The following is a 20159-nucleotide window of genomic DNA, read 5'->3' as shown; positions in this document are numbered from 1 at the left end:
ATGAATAAAAGTAAACATTATTCTAGCAAGTCAGCAAACACAAGCAGTGTAAACATCTGTCCAATGAGACAAACAATCTTGCTGACTGATCAATGTTGCCAAAAAGTTAATCAATTCCAGATCACGTGAACGGTCCACATAGCACAATCAATTAGCATCCATTGTTGAGTTATGCTAATCACGACCTGTCCAGATTGAGAAACTAAAAACAATATGGCTGAGCAACAGACGGACAGTAAAGCTGTAAGAGACAAAAAGTTTTCTCCCTGTCCTTTGTTGACTTATGCAAATGGAAAGCGTCCTAAGAGGCGCTGCTCAGCTCAGCACATTAAACTGTTGGAAGCAGAGCCCTGAGTGACGGCTCAGCGGAATGGCACGACTTTAAGGGACTGATGACGTCATCCTCACTGACTCACTCTTATTGGTCCCAAAACTCTGCTACGTGCTATGTTACAGTAACTGTCAGCTCAGATCCACGAGTTGCACCTCACAACTGGAAGCTCCCAGGTTCACCTTTTGCCAAGGCTAATCTGTGTTCTCCAGATGTCCAGGGGAGAACAACGAGATCCTGCTGTTTTCACACGGTTCCACAATCTGCATCCCCAGCAGCATTGGATAAATGTCCAAATTGGAAGGCGTTTAATGCTCTGAGAAAGAGAGGCTGCCTCCAAACAAAGCGTTGTCGGGGTACATAAGTGAATACTTGTGTAAACAGGAAGAATCCTGCAGTCCAGACCAAAGACATTGTGACTTTCCTGACCTCATTACAAATGCACACACTAAGGCACACTTAGAGCTAAAAAAAGCATCCTGGATACTCAACTGTGATTTAATTCCAGAGCCAGATTTCACATAACTAGCAGAAAGCATAACAATCTCCCGTTGCATCATTGGATCTGTGCTACATCACATTGTATTTGTTCTAAAACCACACATCTGGAGGCAGAGCTACTAACTCTCAGCTGTAATCTGAGTGTGATTACATCCAATCAGTGACGGTGTGAGAATTTACTCAATTTTCTAGACACAGTACTTCAGTTTCATAAAACAGAAAGTCAACTTGAACTCTGACACTCTTCTTTCATATTTGTTTGCAAATATTCTGCTGGCTGGATCAGTTCTGTGACCCTGGGAACAGACACTTGGCATCTGTGGTGATGATACTCTGCCAAGTTCGTGCTTAAATGGTCTTCAGTTCTTTATTCGGTGAACTTTTTTCAAGTTTAGCCAGGTCTAACAAAAAATAGACCCAGTCGGCCACGTTTGGGCAGAGATACCTTATGATGTTCTACCATTATAATTCACACTGCAACAGGATCAAGATCTAGACTGTGATGCAAATCTTGGAGATTATATTAGCACCAATATGTAACTGAGATCATGTAGATTCATTTAAAATTGTTCAAATGGATTTCATGTATCGGGGGAAGATAAGAATATATACCTAGAGGAAAAATAAACCGGTCACCAACATAACCACTGATGATAAACATGTTAGCAGTTGGTTTACAGGATGAAAGAATTAGGTAATACTATTCAATTAATCTTCACCATGTGTGCTCTGACCTGTGTGCAGTGATGCAACAGTTGATTAGACACAATGGCGATGGTGCAGGAATGAGACTGTGAATGCTGTCTAGTTATGAGCTTGTTGTCTCGCTGTGTATGCAAGTCGAAAGCAGACAGCTGTGCAAAGATCAAGGCAATGGACGCAGCAGGAAGTTCCTCGTGTCCAAATCAATGCACTGTTTTCTGTGTGTAGATTTAATTCTACCTGACTACAGTCTCATGATCAGGAGATAGACTGCAGCACTGCATCTCTGAACTGGAAAAGTATTGTCACTCTGCCGGGAGAAAGCGGTGACTATTTATGACTGATCATCACCCACACTGCTTCTGTCTGCCATTAACATAAACATAAATAAACCAAATGTGCAGCGTTTAAATTATTCAGCATCTACGTAAGGAAAAGTCTCCCAGGCAGAGGCAGCTCCTCTGATGGGGTCGCACAATACAGAGTCTCACCTGCATGAGTGACTCTGCTTCCTGACATCTGAAGATGGAGGTTTGCCTGAAGAAATGACCCGGTGTCACAGCTCTTTACCCGCTGTGTCAAAGCCAACACTGCAGCCTGGGCACCTCTCACAGAATAGAAGTGCGTACGCGGGCATGAGAATCGACGGGTGGTGGACCGATGGGAGAGAGGGAAAACTTCCTTCTCCCCACGGAAACGCCGTTGTGGTCAGACAAGAGACTCGCTTTTGGATTTTGTGACTGAATACGAGGCAGCAAATGCCTGCCTGATTATAAAGTGGCGTTCAGAGAGTTGACTTTGTGTGCAGTATCATTCCCTGCCAGGCCAACCTTAAATCTGGTCCGTGTCACCGAGGAGAGGAACAAGCATTCAGCTGGTGCGTCACAGCACCCACAGGGGACTGACAAACACCCAGATGAGGGTGAAAATGACATCCATTTTCTGAGTCACATTGATGACGTGTGTATAGCTGAAAAACGCTCCACTGATATTTCAACGTCTAACTTAGTGATTTGTTGTTCAGTTACTGGGTTTAACTTTTAAACCCAGTAACTGCTGATCCCAATCCCCCCTGTCCTTTCTTCTCCTTTCCTTCCCTTCCCTTTCCTTTCCCTCTCTTTTTGTTTTCCTCTTCTATCCTCCTGCTCTTTCATCCCCTCAACTTCACTCTATTGGTAATTTGGGTTCATACCAAATGGCCATGTGGATGCATAATTCACTCACTTAATTCTTGTCAAATTGACTCATATTATGAAGCACCGTCAACAGAGAATACAATCAGATAGCCTTAAGTAAGGCCTTGTCTGGTCTCTCTTCAATTTGGAGATGTGTACACAGGGAGTAGCATCTCACTGTTTGGTCTCACACAGTCTCATTAGATCAAATGGGGCTTTTAAGGAAACACTGAAAATCATGTAATTCAGTAAAATCGAGCGATGTCCAAAGAAGCCCGGTTGATAAGGGTTTGCTCATCAGACATAAAGTACTTTAGACGACAATATCATATGACTGAAGGGGCTCGTTTTCTCTTTGGCCACTTATCTTTGTAAAGTCTGCTGGTTGTAGAGAAGTGGAGTGATCAGTGACAATCTGTCTGAGGGAGAGGAAATCTTCACTGATGTGGAATGTGGGAGAAGCACAAAGAGGAAGAGGAGCTGTTGAAACCAATAATGTAATAATAACCGATAAGATAATAAAATTTTCCTTTTTATAAAACACAATAGGCTAGTAACATAATAACTGTCCAATAACTTATAATAACATAATAATTTATGTGATTGGCCTGGTTGAAAAACATCCTAAACCTAACCCTAACCCTAATCCTTAGCCAAAAATTATAAGATTATCGATTCAACATTTTTGTTGCGTTATTGGTCAATTACTCTGCTATTGGCCTATTATATTTCAAAAAGGGCTACTTTATCTCGTCACTGGCTGTTATTGCATTTTTGGCTTCAACGAGAGTCAAGACAGAAAACTTGTCTTGCATCCTGAGCCACATCACATCAGTGACATCAGAATGCTGTCATCTCTCTAAAGCATAAACTTAGTTCCAGTCAGCTGATTATTGGTACAAATGTGATCTGATTACAATTCTATTATAAGGCTATTACAATTTTAAATTTAAATCTTCATTTATGTGAGCATATCTTAAATATATGTTGGGAAAAAGCACATTCTAATTTTCACACACAGATTTTCTGACTATATAATAAAGTTAATAATGCTCAATTCCACTTTAAGTTCACATTCCAGTGCCTTAATGTTTTTAATACCTGCACATTTATTTCTTATGTCCTGTGACATATGAATGCTTTATAAAGTTTTCATCAACATTTTCCAACAACAAATTTTAGTCACTTCGAACAGAAATCAGCTAAAGTGATGGCGCTGCCTCCAAAACAGCATATAATCAGCAAGTGTGACCAAAAGCAGCAGGTACTGACTGCTCAAAACTGCGGGAGCCAGCATGGCTGGCAGGCTAACACCAACATTCCGCAGAGGTGTACGTTAAACAGTATTTTACTGACAGTCTAGTGACCTTTGGAACTGTCACCTAGCTCCTGCTGCTGCCATTATTTTACTGTGCATTTATAAAACAGTAATGCAAATGAACAGACACTGGAGGGATCTATCTATGACTTCACAAGTTTAAGTGGATTCAACAAATAAATAAAGAGGGTTATCTCATCTGTCTGAGACAAAATAAGACCCCACACACTTACACGTGTTTTCACTTCTATATAATTTACACTCCAGGAATTTCAAAAGCACCACCTGGTTTGTACTGGAATCTTTTGCTTTCATATTTTTTGAACATCTCTGTGTGGTACAGCTCCGGATACATCTGACTGATTTCTGTGAGATGAAAAGACAACAGTCGTTTCCCATTTCAGGCGTCTCATCCACCAAAGACTGCATTTAGACTGTATCTGTCGCAGCAGATTGACTGGGCCCATCCAGAGGATGTCATGCTTTCAATTGTAGTTTCTTATTTTGAAGGCTAAAGGTAATGGTTACTGCTTTATTTTGAAATTTCATTCCTGCTATTTTTCCCTCTTATTTGTTTAAACCACTTGTTTCTCCTCTCCCCTTTTGGTGTTTTCCGCTCCATTCCCTCTCCCCCCTGTTTCTATGTATTCCCTGTCTAATATCAGTTTATTGTCAAATCCTCCTTTTGTCATCTTCTTCCCCATTTCCCCTCCAGTGTGTGACTGCTTCATTGTTTCCACCTGTCTCTGATTCTCTCCTCCCCCTGTGCCACCTCTCTGTTATTCCCTCATTATTCCAGAGTATTCCATCCAGTCTGTGTGATTCCTGTCGTTTGTTCAGCACTGATGATTCCAATCACACTTCTTAGCAATTTTCATACTTTTTCCAGATTAGATTAAGATAATTATTCAAAGTTAATAATGAGCAAAATAGGTTCTGTCTATCCATTCATTCATCAATCATTCATCCATCACTGCCTGAATCCCCATCTCTCTCTCTCTCTCTCTATATATATATATATATATATATATATATATATATATATATATATATATATATGTGTGTGTGTGTGTGTGTGTGTGTGTGTGTGTGTGTGTGTGTGTGTGTGTGTGTATACACATGTATTGTCATGAGGATTGTGCATCATTGTTTACTGACAATGCAGCAAATACTAGTAAATGTCTTTTCACTGCTAAAAAGGTAACAAAATCTGCATCACTTATTTACAGCTACATAACTTGAACACTCATACATTGGATGCAGTGACTTTTCTTCCTATTCTCCTGATAGTGTGTGACTGCAGTGGGAGAAAGCTTCTGTGACACAAGTGCATGAGTGTACCATGGGTGTGAAGGGCCTTTAATGCAGCATTTTCTGGTGATGTCACTCCATATCACATAAACTGTGGTAATCGCAAGGTCGACATGACAGCGCTTGATGCATGGCGCAAGAACAGAATGTTTCTTCCAGGCAACTAAAAGGTTTGCAGGTCAGGTATTAACAAATGTGAATTCTAAATTGCAGATTTGGAACACATACATTTGCATGGTTTTCAAAGGGCAGAGCTAATGAGATTGCTTCCTGCTATTTAGGTCTACCTGTCCCTTTGCTGTGCATCTGTGTGCACAAAATAACTCATAGATCTCTAAAAGCTATCAAGCTAAATTTGCCATAAATCCAACCGGGATGGATTGTGGGACTGACATTACTGCTGGTCTGAAAACGCAACCTCTACACAATGCTGGCCTGAGCCTCATTCAGGCAGTAACAAACTGCCAGTAGATGGGTTTTCTAATGATAAAAATGTCACTAGAGTCCTATCTGGGGGCATGGCGAATTCGCCCAGCAGCCTCAGCATCAGCCTCACAGACATGGCTGGCACGACTCTGCTCTGTGCTTTTTTTAGGCTAAATAAACACATCTTCAGCTCAAATACTAATCCTCACTGAGCTACAGGGGGGAAAAAAAACTTTGCAGCAGAAAAATTGAAAATCTGACAACTGGTCAGAAGGTTTCTGGTGAAATGCATTTTACTGCCCTCAGCAGAAAATATGTATACTGTGGGGTACACACTGTATCCTGAACACATCTCTTGCAAAAACATGTGCATAAACATACCTCAAACAGATTAGTGTGATTACTTGGAGGGTTTATATTTTAGTGAATAATTTAACATAAGGTGAGCATGTTCACCAATCAACAAAAGAGAGAAGAGTTCAGAGTTACGGTGTCATTCCTGGATGGGTTTCTCCTTTTGTTGACCCCCATTTTGGAAGAAACCGTTGGTCACGGATGAAACGTAATGGAGTTCTATGAGGAATGTTTCCTTCTTAAACTGATACCGATAGAACCAACTGGAGCAAAATAAACTACATCTTTGTCTTCAAGACCTTTTTTTTAGCATAATTCATATCTGACCAACCAGACACATGCCCTACAGAAAGTCCTGCACGCCGCTAGCAGGGACAAAACGCTGACTGAAACATTTGAAATGATATGAATCTGAAACTGTTTGAATATGTCACAGTGAACCAGGACAACAAGGCCCTGCTGTCTACCCACAGGTTCCCCTCCCCCTCTCTTTGCTCTCTGGAGCAGACACTTAGCGGTAGCACCACACCTCTCAAGGACACCACCAGCAGAGAGGATGGATGGAGGGAAAGAGAGGACGAAAGGGAGAGGCATTCAGATCGAGGGCGGAGGATGAAGAGGGAGACAAAGCTGGAAATCAGGTGGAGATTAAGACAGAGAGGAAAAAAGAAACGTAGGTGATGTAGAGACGTGACCGGGGATAGTTGAAGACAGATGATTGATTATGGGTTTAACAAGAGCGAGTGAGTGAGAGATCAGAGAGAGAGAGAGAGACAGAGAGAGGCGGCCATGTCTGCTTACGTCACCTTCAGGATGACATTGGCAGGACACACAGGTCTGCTGCCTCATCAGTTCTACTGCTGCCCAAAGGGACATCATATCACACACAGACACTCTATGTTTCCCTATGAGTCTCTCTCTCACCCGCATAAGCGTCCCCCCCCGCCCCCACCATCAACGCCGCCGCCACCACAAAGACAGACGCACACACATGCCCAGCCCGTAGTGGCGTGGCTCTACCTGGCCGAACACACCCGCAGCCTCTGATTGGCTCCTGAAAGGCAGCAACACTCCCCCTGCTCCCCAGTCAGCAAGACTCTGCTTGGATACAGAGAAGCTGCACCGATACCAGTAACAGGCCACTGCTGAAGAGCTGATCCCCATCTGTGTGTGTCAACACATGACAACCAGTCAAAGGGAACGCTGTACAATGACAATATATGAGTGGTTGACCAGAACCAAAGGAAAGAGGTACGGGTGCCTCATGGGGTCTGAAAAACAATTACTGTCCTCGTTTTTTTTTTTTTCTAAATATGGTGCATGAATAGACAAAAGGACAAAACAATATATCTACATTTAACTGCTCACAAATAGCCAAGAAGATACAACTGACTGCAGACGTGCACCAAAAGGAGAAAAGCTCCATCATCATTTTGAACAAATATGAAAATTTAAAAAACAACATTTGACCACAAAACTAAAAAAGTCACGCTGCGGTCGCCAAGAGCTAAAGGCAAACCAAGATTTTAGCCAGTGATGAAAAACTGTGACACCCAGACTCAAAGACACTGTAAGGACGTATCACAACGCACCTGCAGGACATGATCGCATCATCACTTTTTGAGCTTTCATTCATCATGCAACACATGTGATAATCTTCATCTCAAATGCAACCTTAAAAACAAGTTTTAAACAAATTTGGAATAATATTACTGCTGGTGCAGCTGTTAAAGTAAATGAAGTTAGAACCTTTCCATTTTCTTGTAGACGAGACTATCACAATCATCTTGTCAACTGCTGGAGCCTACAGGTAACAGGCAGGATACACCCCAGATGACACACCAGCTCGTCGCGGGGGAAATATGAAGAACTGATTTCTTACTTAAAAGAAAAAATTTGACTTCTTATTTACTGTCTGAAGGCACGTCAGACTCAGTTAAACTGATACTACTCATGGCATGCTAAATACGAAGCTGCGAGGGATCCCATGGAGTTACAGTTTTTGACAGAGATGTAGCACAGCACATCAAGTTCTCTTAAAACCTAAATTTGTGCATATTAAATAAGATATGTCACGTTAATGGAAGCGTTGCAAAAGTGCAGTCGTTACGTTAAGCTTACTGGACGATCCTGATAGCTTCGTAGATGCTGTGCACAATAAGAGTGGTACACATTGTCTCATCAAAGTCACTGCAAGGGATCAAATGACACTATTTTCCTAAAATCTCTGCCTTATCTTTTAAAGTGGAATAAAGGAAAACTGGATGAGCAGTTAGTGGGAAGCAGTAAAATGTAAAAAAAAAAACCTGATTTAATGGAACTCCTCACCTTTTCCTGATACTGCCGTCTGGAGGAGTCCAGGGACTGGATGAGAGCTGTTGCATGGCCAATAAAAACAGCATAGCATGTCGCTCCTACAATCATACTCAGCATGGTGAGCCAGATATCTGATAGGCTCTCTGGCGCCTGGCGACCGTAACCGATACACAGCATGTGGCTCATTGCCTTGAACACGGCGAAGGAGTACAGCTCTGACCAGGTATCATTCTGTTGAGAGAGAGAGAAATGGAAAGATGGAGGTGAAACAAATATGTGAATATTTTTGTCTCAATAATAACAGATCCTGATAAATAAATAAAAAGTTCCATTTTGAGAGAGAGGGATTTGAACTGGAGGGGGACTAGAGGAAAAGCTTTTGGGAGGGCAGGGTCATGGAAAAATCATTGAAACAAATGAGAACTCTGGGGACAGGGTAGCATCAGAGGGAGGAAATGGAAACAACATCAGGGGAATCCTTCGAGGCCTAATCTGTTTGGAAATTATTTCCTCTGAGAGAAATGATAATGAGAGGTCATTAACCAAACTATTTCTGAGCTTTGTGAATACTGCAGGAGGAGACATATAAGGGGCATTGACCAGGTCGAGATTCACTCAAGCCTCAAGGTGGTGCAAACAAAATAAAAAGTGTTAAGTGATGCTCTTAGATTGTTTAGTGAACATCTAAAGAACGCTCTCCTGGAGGCATAAATGGTGTGCTCTTCATATAAAGCTTAATACTGAAATGTGCTTCATCACAAAACAGTCACTGAAACAAGCTCAACGGATCCGATACGTCTGGCTTCCTTTCTTTCCCCGTTTCTTTCATTAGCAATGACTGCTATGTTCACCGAGTGCTGATGACAATTAATCAAAGAAAAAAAATTAAAATCCATGGGTTTTTGTGGGATGTGAATTATTCTACCAAGAAAACTAGTATCCTGTGTAATGAAACTGTATTATTAAAGCTTCTGTCCATGGAAAGTTAAAAACAGCCTCCCAAAAACCTCTTAGAGCTTGGCCTCAAAAGCTCCTGACACATGCAACACACACACACACACACACACACACACACACACACACACACACACACACACACACACACACACACACACACACACACACACACACACACACACACCACTAAAATTTGTCTAAAATTTGGTTGGTCACACTCTGCTCTCAGATAGGCAGGGTAATCAACTATATCTTCTCTTCTAACTTCCAGTGGTGCATTAGCAGCCTATTAGTGCATTTGTCATCACATAATGAAAGCCCCTTTCCTTTCTCAGGTTTATTCTCAAAAACTAGACTAGCCTTGCTGCCATCCCATTATACCCACATCTCCAAAAGGTAACCTTTTCATGGCCTGAAAGAAAAAGTGCTTTCTGGACACTTCATTTGGTTTGTGATATTTTCTAGGTAAAGAAATAAGTGGCTTTTTAAATCTACAATGAATTCAGTGGTATATATATTGCTCCTTTGCATGATGTTGGCTGCCAATCAAACACTTATGTTACTTGGGGTGCCCAAAACTGGTACCAGTCCGCAATTATTTGATACCCGTCGCAAAAAAAATCTTTCATGGTACTTTTTTTTTTTTTAATTAGATATTCCAGGTCTTATTTTGAAAAATGACTGCTTTCGCCCCCATCTTACTACCGCACTTGACTTTGTTGCATCATTACACACATCAGCAATCATAATTTTATAGCTAACCACAGGTTAGCCTTTGAAAAAAATGAACCAAAAACCAAACTCATATTTTTCGGGAGGAAATGATCAAACGATGAGACCATGTGTCGCAGACTGCTGGAAAAAAGAAGAAAATATCAAGATTCCTACCTAAGTTAGGGGTTCATCACAACACCTGTGCCATTTTCACCACCGGCAAAACGTTTCCATACATAAAACTGGTCCTTGGTGCAAAAAAGGTTGGAGACATGTGATGCATACTGTCAATAAATAGCTAAAAAAATACAAGCGATTGATCAGTCAATTAATTAGGCACTCCATTAATGTGTCTCCTTTCAAGCAATCTGGCATGATTGACTATGATTATAAACACACACACATTCACGCAAACACACACATACATACATACAAACACACAGGTGTAAAGACATACACATATAAAGAAGACTCCTGCAGACCATTTGATTATTATTTGATTGGTTATAATTGTTCCCAGTCAGCCATCACAGTATCAAACAGAGGAGCCTAATGCCTAACGCAGTGCATTGTGGTTATTTTAGATTTCCTACCTTATAAGTAGCAAAAAAAATTGCATTGGTTTTTTTCTCTGTTTATGTGGCACCAACACCGGAAATATCTGTATCACCCCACCACATGGCAGGAGTTCTTCTCCAGCATGAAAAGAGGGACATGAAGACTCCAAAAATAAATACAGCTCCACCAGGTGGACTGAGGCTAAATGGCGTATGTGGAAACAGAAAGAGAAACAGTGGAGTGAAACGGATTGAATAATAGATGAATGATGAGCACTTTGATTCTGAAATAGCACAGGCAAGAGAGAGGTAGAGAAAGACTCCATATTGTCATAAGTCTCAACAGCGCTCCCCAGAGAAGTCAGTTTGGGAACGATCCATTGCTTTGTTGGTAATCGCCATCTCCATTAGCTGTAGATAGTCTTGTCCAAGTTGGCCGAAGATGCAAAAGGCTTTAAATTTATCCTCCAGTGCACTGAGAAGCGACTTTGCGTAAACAGCTGTGACCTTGCCATGACGCCAGCTTCATATATCTCACATGGACATGAATGTAAGTTTCACCAGCCAAAGAGAACGATGACACACACTTTAGTACATGCAAAGTGTCCCAACATTTGGCTCAATAGCTGAACTCATTTGAAAAGCTGATTAGTCATCACACTGGCAGCTCTGGGGGGCAGTAATGTAAAAAACAAATTCCAAAATAGTTTCAACATTTGGCAGAAAAATAGTTTTATCAAAGGTTTATCATGAGTATTAAAGTATCATAAGTTAATGACAGCATTACGAAGATTACTTGTGCAAGGTTGGTGTATCCATCTTCATATTGCATGCTAGTATGCTAATATTTTCCAAGAAGCTGAAAGTAAAGACTAATAAGACTAATAAAATGACACTAATTTAGAGGACAACATTTACTCCAAATTGCAAGATAATTCTTCCATTTTCGACGCTGTTAATCCTTCGCAGAGTTACAGAAGACAAAAACTAAACTTTTCCAGAGAACTTACAGTCCACCATGAGCAAGAACTTGGAAACGGGATCAAAGAAAGCCTGGTAGAAACCTTGAGCAGGCCAAAAACCCAATGTGGGTATTCCTTTGCGTGAACTGGTTGGGGAGAGAGAGGCAGAGACAGGTAAAGACTGTGGGATAGATGAGGAGAAACTACAACTCATTCTCACAATAACACATTACGATTACAGGCAATCTAGTTGTCTTTGGTTCTGGGAGGAAGTCAGAGCGCTTACTGCACCGGGGATTATATTTTAGATCTAATGTCACTGAACACTGGTTAGTTAAACAAGTCATAACTGAAACCGAGATCTATGTGTTTGACTTTGAAATATTGTGTTAATGAGTAAAGGTGCTGAAGATGTCTGGTTGCATTTTCAATAAGTCTCCAGCTGAGCAGTTAAAGCACTGTGAACGTTCCACAAAGTTTACATCAACACCTTTTGATTGGTGACTGATTCAGGCCAGGGCGCCACATTGTCTCTTTCCCTGTGACATTACACGACAAAGTAAGACAGTAGCAACGTTTTCATTTCTGCTTGAGTAGTTTTTGACACATACTTGAGTTGTGTTTCAGGGCTTGTTTGAGGAGGATATGGCAGATCTGCTGGTCCTCAGCAAAAAAAGCTCCTTCAATATGAGAAACACCTGAGTTATGCAGAATTAACCTCGTTGTTTTCTCTCCTCACCCAGGAGGCAGACGCCAACAGATCTAGTCTATCACCAGAAGTCAGACAGCTGCTTTCACAGCCCATGTTTATTTACCCTTACAGGACTAGCAAGTAATTCACAGCATATCTGCCAAATCAGCTGACCTGTCATAGTGTTTGGTCAAACTAAGTGACTTAACAGAGATTTTAGACCACTGTGTAGCTGATGGCAGAGGGAGATGGATACACACAGTGGTAGCAGTGTCAGCCACCTCTGCTATTGTTGTCTAGTGGAACCAGCTGGACTCTATCATGGAAATGAATAGGATGCCTGAAGAGGCTGCATAAACTTGATGCTAAATATAAAATAAATATAATTTAGGGATTAGCACAGCAGTACGTAGTCCTGTGTCCTCACAAGAAGCTGGTTCTGGTTTAAAACCTGAACCACAACAAATTACCTTCTCCATCATTTGTTCACATTGGACAAAGTCAGTGCACCACAATGCCAGTTTTACAGTATGTGTGCCACTGAAATAAATGGCTGAAAATAATATATAGATGCATGCCAGGCCAGTAGATGGCAGTGTAATCTTCCAGAAGCGATACCAAAGAATCAAATCACAATAAAAAGGCAGCAAATTTATAGTTTGTGGAACATAAACTCAATAGCCCGCCATTGTCTTTGTTTTTGTTCAGTCCCTATAAGGTTAACAAGCTGACAGCTTGCTAGCATGCACAAAACGAGGCAGTGTTGTTACAGTTTTCAGAGAAAATTAAATTTTCCTGGGTACAAGGTAACGGTGAACACAGTCCTGTGGACAAAACCTCAATGTTTCATCCAAAAACATCTCTTTTTGAATGGAAGATGAGGTGTAGAAGCATTAAATGTTGGACTGAGACTAGATACTGAATGTTGGTTGCCCTACAGAGTTACACAGAGTTCTTGACACCCACCATGACTCCTGCCTTTGAACCCCACACCGGCAGAGTTACACGGCTGTGAGGCTTGATGGATGGCCTGACTCCAACACAATGGCTAATGTTACAAGTTGTCAACCTCTCAATAGGGGGGCGGTCTCAGGTGGCTGTCGACAGCCCGTACTGTGTCATAGCAGCCCCATGGTTTGCCTGACAGCTGTCTGGAGACTGACTGTCTTTCATGATGTCTTTGGGAACAATGGAACAGTCCGTGGCCTATCAGCCCCGAACTTCATCACCCTGGACTTCAGACTCAGCACTACCGACAGCAACCAGGTTGTCCTGCTAAGAGCTATCCACGTTCATAAGAGCAAAAACAGTCGCAACCTTTACGTGTTTTTCATATTATAGATAAATATACAGATTATGTCATTAACCAATCAACCATCCATCTGTTGTCTATAACCAGTGATCCTCTGTAGGGTTGTGTGATGCTAAAACCTCTCCTAGGTGACATCTAGCTGGAGGCAGGGTGCAACCTGGACAGGTCCCCAGTTCATCACAGGACAAACAAGTTCATACACACCTACAGGAAATTTAAAGTCATCAAGGCATCTCAACAAAATTTTCGGACTGTGGGAGGAAGCCACAGAACCCAGACAGAACCCCCCCCCCACACACACATACACACACACACACAGGGAGAACATTCAGACCCAGAACTTTCAGACGTGCTTCTCATAACTGATTGGAAAAAGGAAATTCAACACAATTTTGCGCAACACTATAATCTCCCAAATTCATATTTAACTTTAAAATGAATAAAAAAGTAATAAATTATTAAAACAGACCAGCAGTAATAATATACTGGGGGGGGGGTTTTTGTTGTTAAATCACATTTTGAAGAAGTCACTGAGTAATGCTCTGCTAATCAACTGATTGATTGCTTCAGCACTGATTACATTAGCAAAGCTCCCAGTCACACGGTTTTGCTCCTGAGTCACTTTTAGTTTTTATTACATGGAATTTTTTTGTTTTTTCGTTTTTGGTGCAGACACAATCGAACGTCATAGAGACAGACCTGCTTTGTTATTCTCTGAATTCTGCTTTCTATAAAAATGATTTATAATAAACTCAGATGTTTTATTTTTATGACTGGAGAGGTCCCTTTTGAATAATGTGAGTCTTCTTTCTGACCTTAAATTATTTCTTTTCCCTGATGATTTATAGTAACCACCTCTGCCTTTTTGAGAGTCTGCCACAATTGTAAGGAGTATAATATAATAATAAGTGCTTGTCAAACTGCCGTATGCCGCCGCATGATGCATTTTAAGAGGAATTACTTCTCTTTCACAAACATGAAAGATATTTGTTTCCATTGCCACATTAGCTTGTTTGAGCTGGAATTACTTTAGTACTTCAATTACAACAAGTGTTAGTGTCGTCATCTGGGAAATAATTCAAATCAGAAGTTTACAAGTGCTCATGGCAGGTGCTAACAATGTCGGGGAGCAGGACCCAGTCTGTTTAAAGCCCTGTTTGGACCACTGCCTTGGGTTAGTGTGGTCTCCCCTCACTCAGTAAAAGGCTGGGCTGACAGACAGACCCGTAAACAAACAGCTTTTATCTCTCTGAATGAGACATGGCAACAAAGAGCCCAGCTGCCTGGCCATACCCCTGCCTCCCTCTCTGCGTTTTCCCCTTTTATCTTCCCTGTCGTCGCCCCCTCCATGCTGAAGAGGGCCCACGGAGGGATCTACAGGTGCCCTCAAACGTTTCCTTTTCCGCTGGTGTCCTGCGTTTGTTTCCCACGTCAGACCGGCTGGTTGCACCCTGCAGCAGAGGGCAGCAGCGATATGGGTAATTTCCTCCATTTGCTGGAGGGAAATACTGACTTTTTCCTCCTGAATCAGTAATGGCATAATTGCAACAGACATCACTTAGGATATTAATGGTTCCCAGAGTAGTGCTGTGTATTGTTTTCAAAGCAGACTGTATTGATCCAAATTGCACTAAATATAGAATTATCACCACTAACTTGGAAGCAGCGTTCATTTTTAGCCAGGATAGCGTCACAGTTCTTGGATTGGAAATGTCAGTCAGAACTGAATTATTCTAATTGATTTTGACAAATATTCACTTTGCTGTTCCTCTGACGTTAATGTAGCACTATCACTGAGTCAGAATTCATTTCTTCCATTATTTTGATTTGTGTCTAACAATATAAGTAAATCCAACACAGTAGAACGATAGCTGTTGCCGCACTGCTGTGCGAGTTCCAATCCACCTGAGGACCCGGGGGTTTGTATTTTCTCCCTTTGTTTGCACTGGTTCCCTCCTGGTTCTCTGGCTTCCTCCCCCCAGCAAAAACATTTAATCAACCAGCATAAATTGATTGATAGTTCGTGGTAGCATTATCTACTGGGTTCTTTTTGTTGATCAGTTCAAACCTCTTGGATATCGGGAGTGAATCCCTTCACTGCTTTTATTCTAGCGGTTTATTTCTTTTATCCTTGTCAGGAAGATTTTGACAAGTTTTTACTCTTCTACATTGAGGATCTCCTAATAGAAGGTCTTTGTAAGATTGAGCCACAAGCATCTCAGACATATAGAAAAGCATCCTGTATTAAAGTGCTTAGCTACCAAGCTATTGTTAGCATTTAGCTGAACCCCCAGTTCTGCCTAAGTGCAGTCATGCACATCTGTTGCTGGGACACACAAAAGGCTGTTAGCTATGCTCCAGCAACCAGAAGCATGAAGTCATTGTAAAGGAAGAGTCAATATTACACACAATCGTCATCTTTGCACAATGACCCTGGTTCCTCCAACACTGCAAAAGACAAAACCAGGATTTAGTTTTGTAACAGCAAAGATGAGTTGCTGGTAAATGAACCCCATTTTGTGGTCTATAAATTGCAAAAGTTCACACAAAGATTTAGTAATGTCCTTGCAAAGACCTCTTCATGATCGTGGTCTTTTAATATTGTTTGACATTCAGCTCTTTCCCAGTCAAAATGTAGTTCTGGGGTGTTATGCATAACTCGGTATGCACAGACATGATTCCCTGACACTTACTTCCATCTTGTTGAGGGACACCCAGCAGTCTGAGGGGAAATCCTGCAGCATTGGAACAAGGAACTGGAGACAACCATCCCAGTGACACAGCAGCAGCATCATACCAATCAGGTTAAAGATCCGCATTACTGCACTGGCAAGGTCATAGGTCATATGGAAGATCTGGAGGAGAAAAAACAGCAGAGAGAGGAGTGAGTGGTGGGGAAAATAAGGAGTTCAATTTTGAATATGAGCTCAGAGCAACAAAAAAAAAAAAAGTCAAATAGCAGATATTTTGAGTGACTTCCCGCTCAGCTCCACAGTCTTCCTCGGATTATACCATGTTTGATTAATGAGCAGGGGAGACATGTTCCCATCAGCCCCAAAACAAACACAGCAGGAACAGACAAGACAGTTGTTACACAGAGATACATGAAATCAATCAGAGGCATCACACTCACAAAACACACACACACACACACGCCTGTAGGCATGCAGACACACCAGCAACACATGCAGACATGCCAACACAAACACACACACACACACACACACACACATGCACACACACAGTCAAACACACAGAGTGATGGACAGGAACCATCATGATCCTTAACAAGTGTAGGACCATGTTGTCATACTTATCAATCATTCTGAGTCACTCAGGTCAATCATCTATCGCCTGACTTCAAGAAGCCACACCTTTGTGGCCCTTTTGATGCCATAATAAATTTTATCAGGTAAAAATCTGCATGAACAGCAATAATTTTTATAGTATTATATTTAGAAAGGCCTGATGAAGTCTCCTATGGAGAAATTTTGGTGCAGCTGAGGGTGGTGGGAGTGATGAGAAACAAGACTGGACATGAATCACATGTGCTGATCTTTCTAAATGCCGCTTTAACCTTTCTGGGGTTTCCACTGTCAGTTTTTCTCAATCAGCAGCAGACAAACTAGTCAGTTGTCATATTTTCTTCTGTCAGAATAAATGAGGGAAATTGTTCTCCTCCCATGGCAACCGTGTCACCTGATGGAGATGCCTGGCAACACCCACAATTCCAAGAAAGTTACGGGAACCAAATGTGGCTTCAGTTTGGATTTTTAAAATAAAAATCCCACAGATAGTTTGAACTTGGATGTTTCTTGGCTCAGTGTCTCACTCTCCATCACGTCTCAACTCTGCATGCAAAGTATCGTTTCCCATCATTCACCGCTGTGAGTGTGTATGTGTGCTCATCACATCATATCATCAGAAATCCAATTATCCAAAGGTCGCAGTCGAGCCGCACTACGCCTCTCAACGCTGCAAAATGCCAACACCAGGCTGCCAATACTGGCATAAACCAAAAGCCAAGCAATCTTGTGACACCGCTGGACCTAATGTCTCCAAGGCTGCTCTCCTTTATTTTGGGAAGGAGTCGGAGGAGAGGCTGAAGCAGAGCCCTCCTGACAAAGTGTGTCCCTTACTGAGCAGACAAATGCTGAGTGGCCGCAAAGAGCAAGACTGGGTCATTGAGTTCAATCCACCTAGAAACAGCACCCACCTGCAGACACCAAATCTGCCAGTCAGCAGCACTTCCCTCACCTCTGATCCTTTCAAATGAGCAATGAATGACTTATAAAAGCAATCAACAGGCCCAGAGTTCTGCATATTACCACCGCCCTCTTCCCCACCTGCTCTTCCTCCAGTGTCTTAATTCATTAGCTGTGTTTGTCCTGTTAATAGGCTGATTATTAGACTCCCTGATGCCACCTGTGGGACGGCCAGGTCGGACAGGCGGACAGACAGGTGGGGGGTTTGTGTGACAACAACAGTAATTAGAATGCAAAGTTTGTCAAAGCTCAAACATCCTGTCGACATCATGCCTCTCTCACCAGGTGGAAGGTGAGAGCATTAACATGGACACTCCGGGCGGCTCGGAGCAGATTGTTGGTTTGGTCATGAGCCAGCAGAGTATTGGAGGCAAATCAGTGACCTTTTATCAGCAAAGAGAAGAGGCATTTCTTCTTCTGTGGCTGGAGTTGCATGATTAACATTAATAGAATATTTATAGAAGTGCAGTCATAACATGCTTGCTCTTACCTCTTCCCACTGATGAATGTAGCGTATTAATCTGGAGAGCCTCAGCAGCCTCAGAAGACTTAGGATCTTGGTAAAGCGGACGATCCTCAGGGCCCGAGCAGTCTTGTACACCTCTGAATCAATCCCTTTCTCCACTATAAGGAATATGTAATCCACTGGGATCGAGGAGACAAAGTCCACAATGAACCAAGTCTTTAGGTACTTTTTCTTAATGGTCTTAGGGTCTAAAATGATGTCCGAGTTGTCCTCAATGATGATTCCAGTGCGAAAGTTGAGTACCAGGTCCATAAGGAAGAAGGTGTCGGAGATCACGTTGAAGATGATCCAGGGAGTAGTGGTCTCATCCTTGAAGAAGGTGATGCCCACGGGGATGATGATCAAGTTGCCCACCATAAACAGCAGCATTGTGAAATCCCAGTAGAACCTAGCAGGTAAGAGTGTGTGTGTGTGTGTGTGTGTGTGTGTGTGTGTGTGTGTGTGTGTGTGTGTGTGTGTGTGTGTGTGTGTGTGTGTGTGTGTGTGTGTGTGTGTGTGTGTGTGTGTGTGTGTGTGTGTGTGTGTGTGTGTGTGTGTGTGTGTGTAGTTGTAGTGCGTTGATGATAGTGTGTTAACATGGGCACAGGAGGGGAATAAAAGGGAGAGGGGACAAAAATAGAATCAGATAAGAAATGTGAGTTGTTGCAGAAAACCAATAGGCACAAGAGAGTTTCTAAATCAGGATGGAGACATGTAAACAAAGAACAGGAGATACACTTAGCCTGTTCACATGGAGAGAACAATGAGAGAGAAACATCCGGCAAAGGATTAATGCACCGTAATAATTAATCAGAAGTCATTTCTCAATTTATTTGTAACGCATTAAATTTGGTTTTATGGTTTTCTCTACTAAATAAGAGGGTTTTATGGTTCTTTATTACATTTTTTTCTGTCGTGTAGTTTAAATAATGAGTCACAAGATGGAAACATTCTCAGTTTCAACCTGGCGAGGTTTGGTTTTTATATGTGTCTGTTTGTTTGTTGGAGGCCTATGGCCAGAAAAGACATCATTAAATTTTAGGAGAGATTAAATTTTGCCTTGTTTTTAACCCCTTTTTTAATTTGCTCAGAAATAATAATGCATGAGTTTTAATTAACAAAATCATGACATTTCGGGTTGGGTCCTTAAAGTCAGCGTGATGTGATACAGATGTAAATTGAAATAGTTCAACCTCACAAGTCATGGAGCCTAAATTTGTGGTTGCAGACCTATGGGGATGATTTGGAACAAGACAGAACTAAAGATTTAGCCTGAGTGGACGATGGTGTTACACCATTAAACTACTTGTGTTAAAACAAGTGTAGTACATGATGGCCTCCATTGTGAACAGTCCTGACCACCCTCTCCACCACCTGCTGGACAGGCAGTGAAGCTCTTCCTTTTGCAGATTGATGCTCATCTGTCGTCTCCAGGACTGAACAAGGAAATCTTTCCTGCCCCAAAATACAACTCTTATACCTCCACACCTCTATCTGACAGAGAACTATCCATTTTCTCTCATTTGTATTCATTCTGTAATTTGAGCTACTTGTCTATATATCTATCTATGACATCATAATCCTGTCTTCTCCCACAGTTTAATTTAAAGTTGACAAAGGACGTAACTTGTGATTTACAATGCTTGTGTTTTACACAGCATAAATCCCAATGACACACAGCCTAATGTGACATTTGAGAGTGTTCCCGTGTTAAAAGTAACGCACGCCTCGTCACACCCTTCCAGATGTGCATCTGTCTTCT

General features: G+C 41.8%; 1 protein-coding gene across 1 annotated transcript in view; it reads right to left on the bottom strand.

Annotated features, from left to right (window-relative positions):
* The window catches only part of LOC137612827 (potassium/sodium hyperpolarization-activated cyclic nucleotide-gated channel 2-like), a 31526-nt gene that overhangs the window by 8881 nt on the left and 2486 nt on the right, over window positions 1–20159 (bottom strand). Inside the window, exons 2-4 of the mRNA XM_068341553.1 lie at window positions 18383–18806; window positions 16321–16482; window positions 8447–8665 (exon numbers count right to left, since the gene is read on the bottom strand). Of these exons, the coding sequence (XP_068197654.1) occupies window positions 8447–8665; window positions 16321–16482; window positions 18383–18806 (805 nt within the window). The remainder of the gene's footprint in view (window positions 1–8446; window positions 8666–16320; window positions 16483–18382; window positions 18807–20159) is intronic.

This window comes from Antennarius striatus, chromosome 18 (genome assembly GCF_040054535.1).
Source record: "Antennarius striatus isolate MH-2024 chromosome 18, ASM4005453v1, whole genome shotgun sequence".
Taxonomy (NCBI): Eukaryota; Metazoa; Chordata; class Actinopteri; order Lophiiformes; family Antennariidae; genus Antennarius; species Antennarius striatus.
The sequence above is the reverse complement of the archived record's forward strand: the minus strand, read 5'-3'. Positions and strand labels throughout refer to the sequence as shown.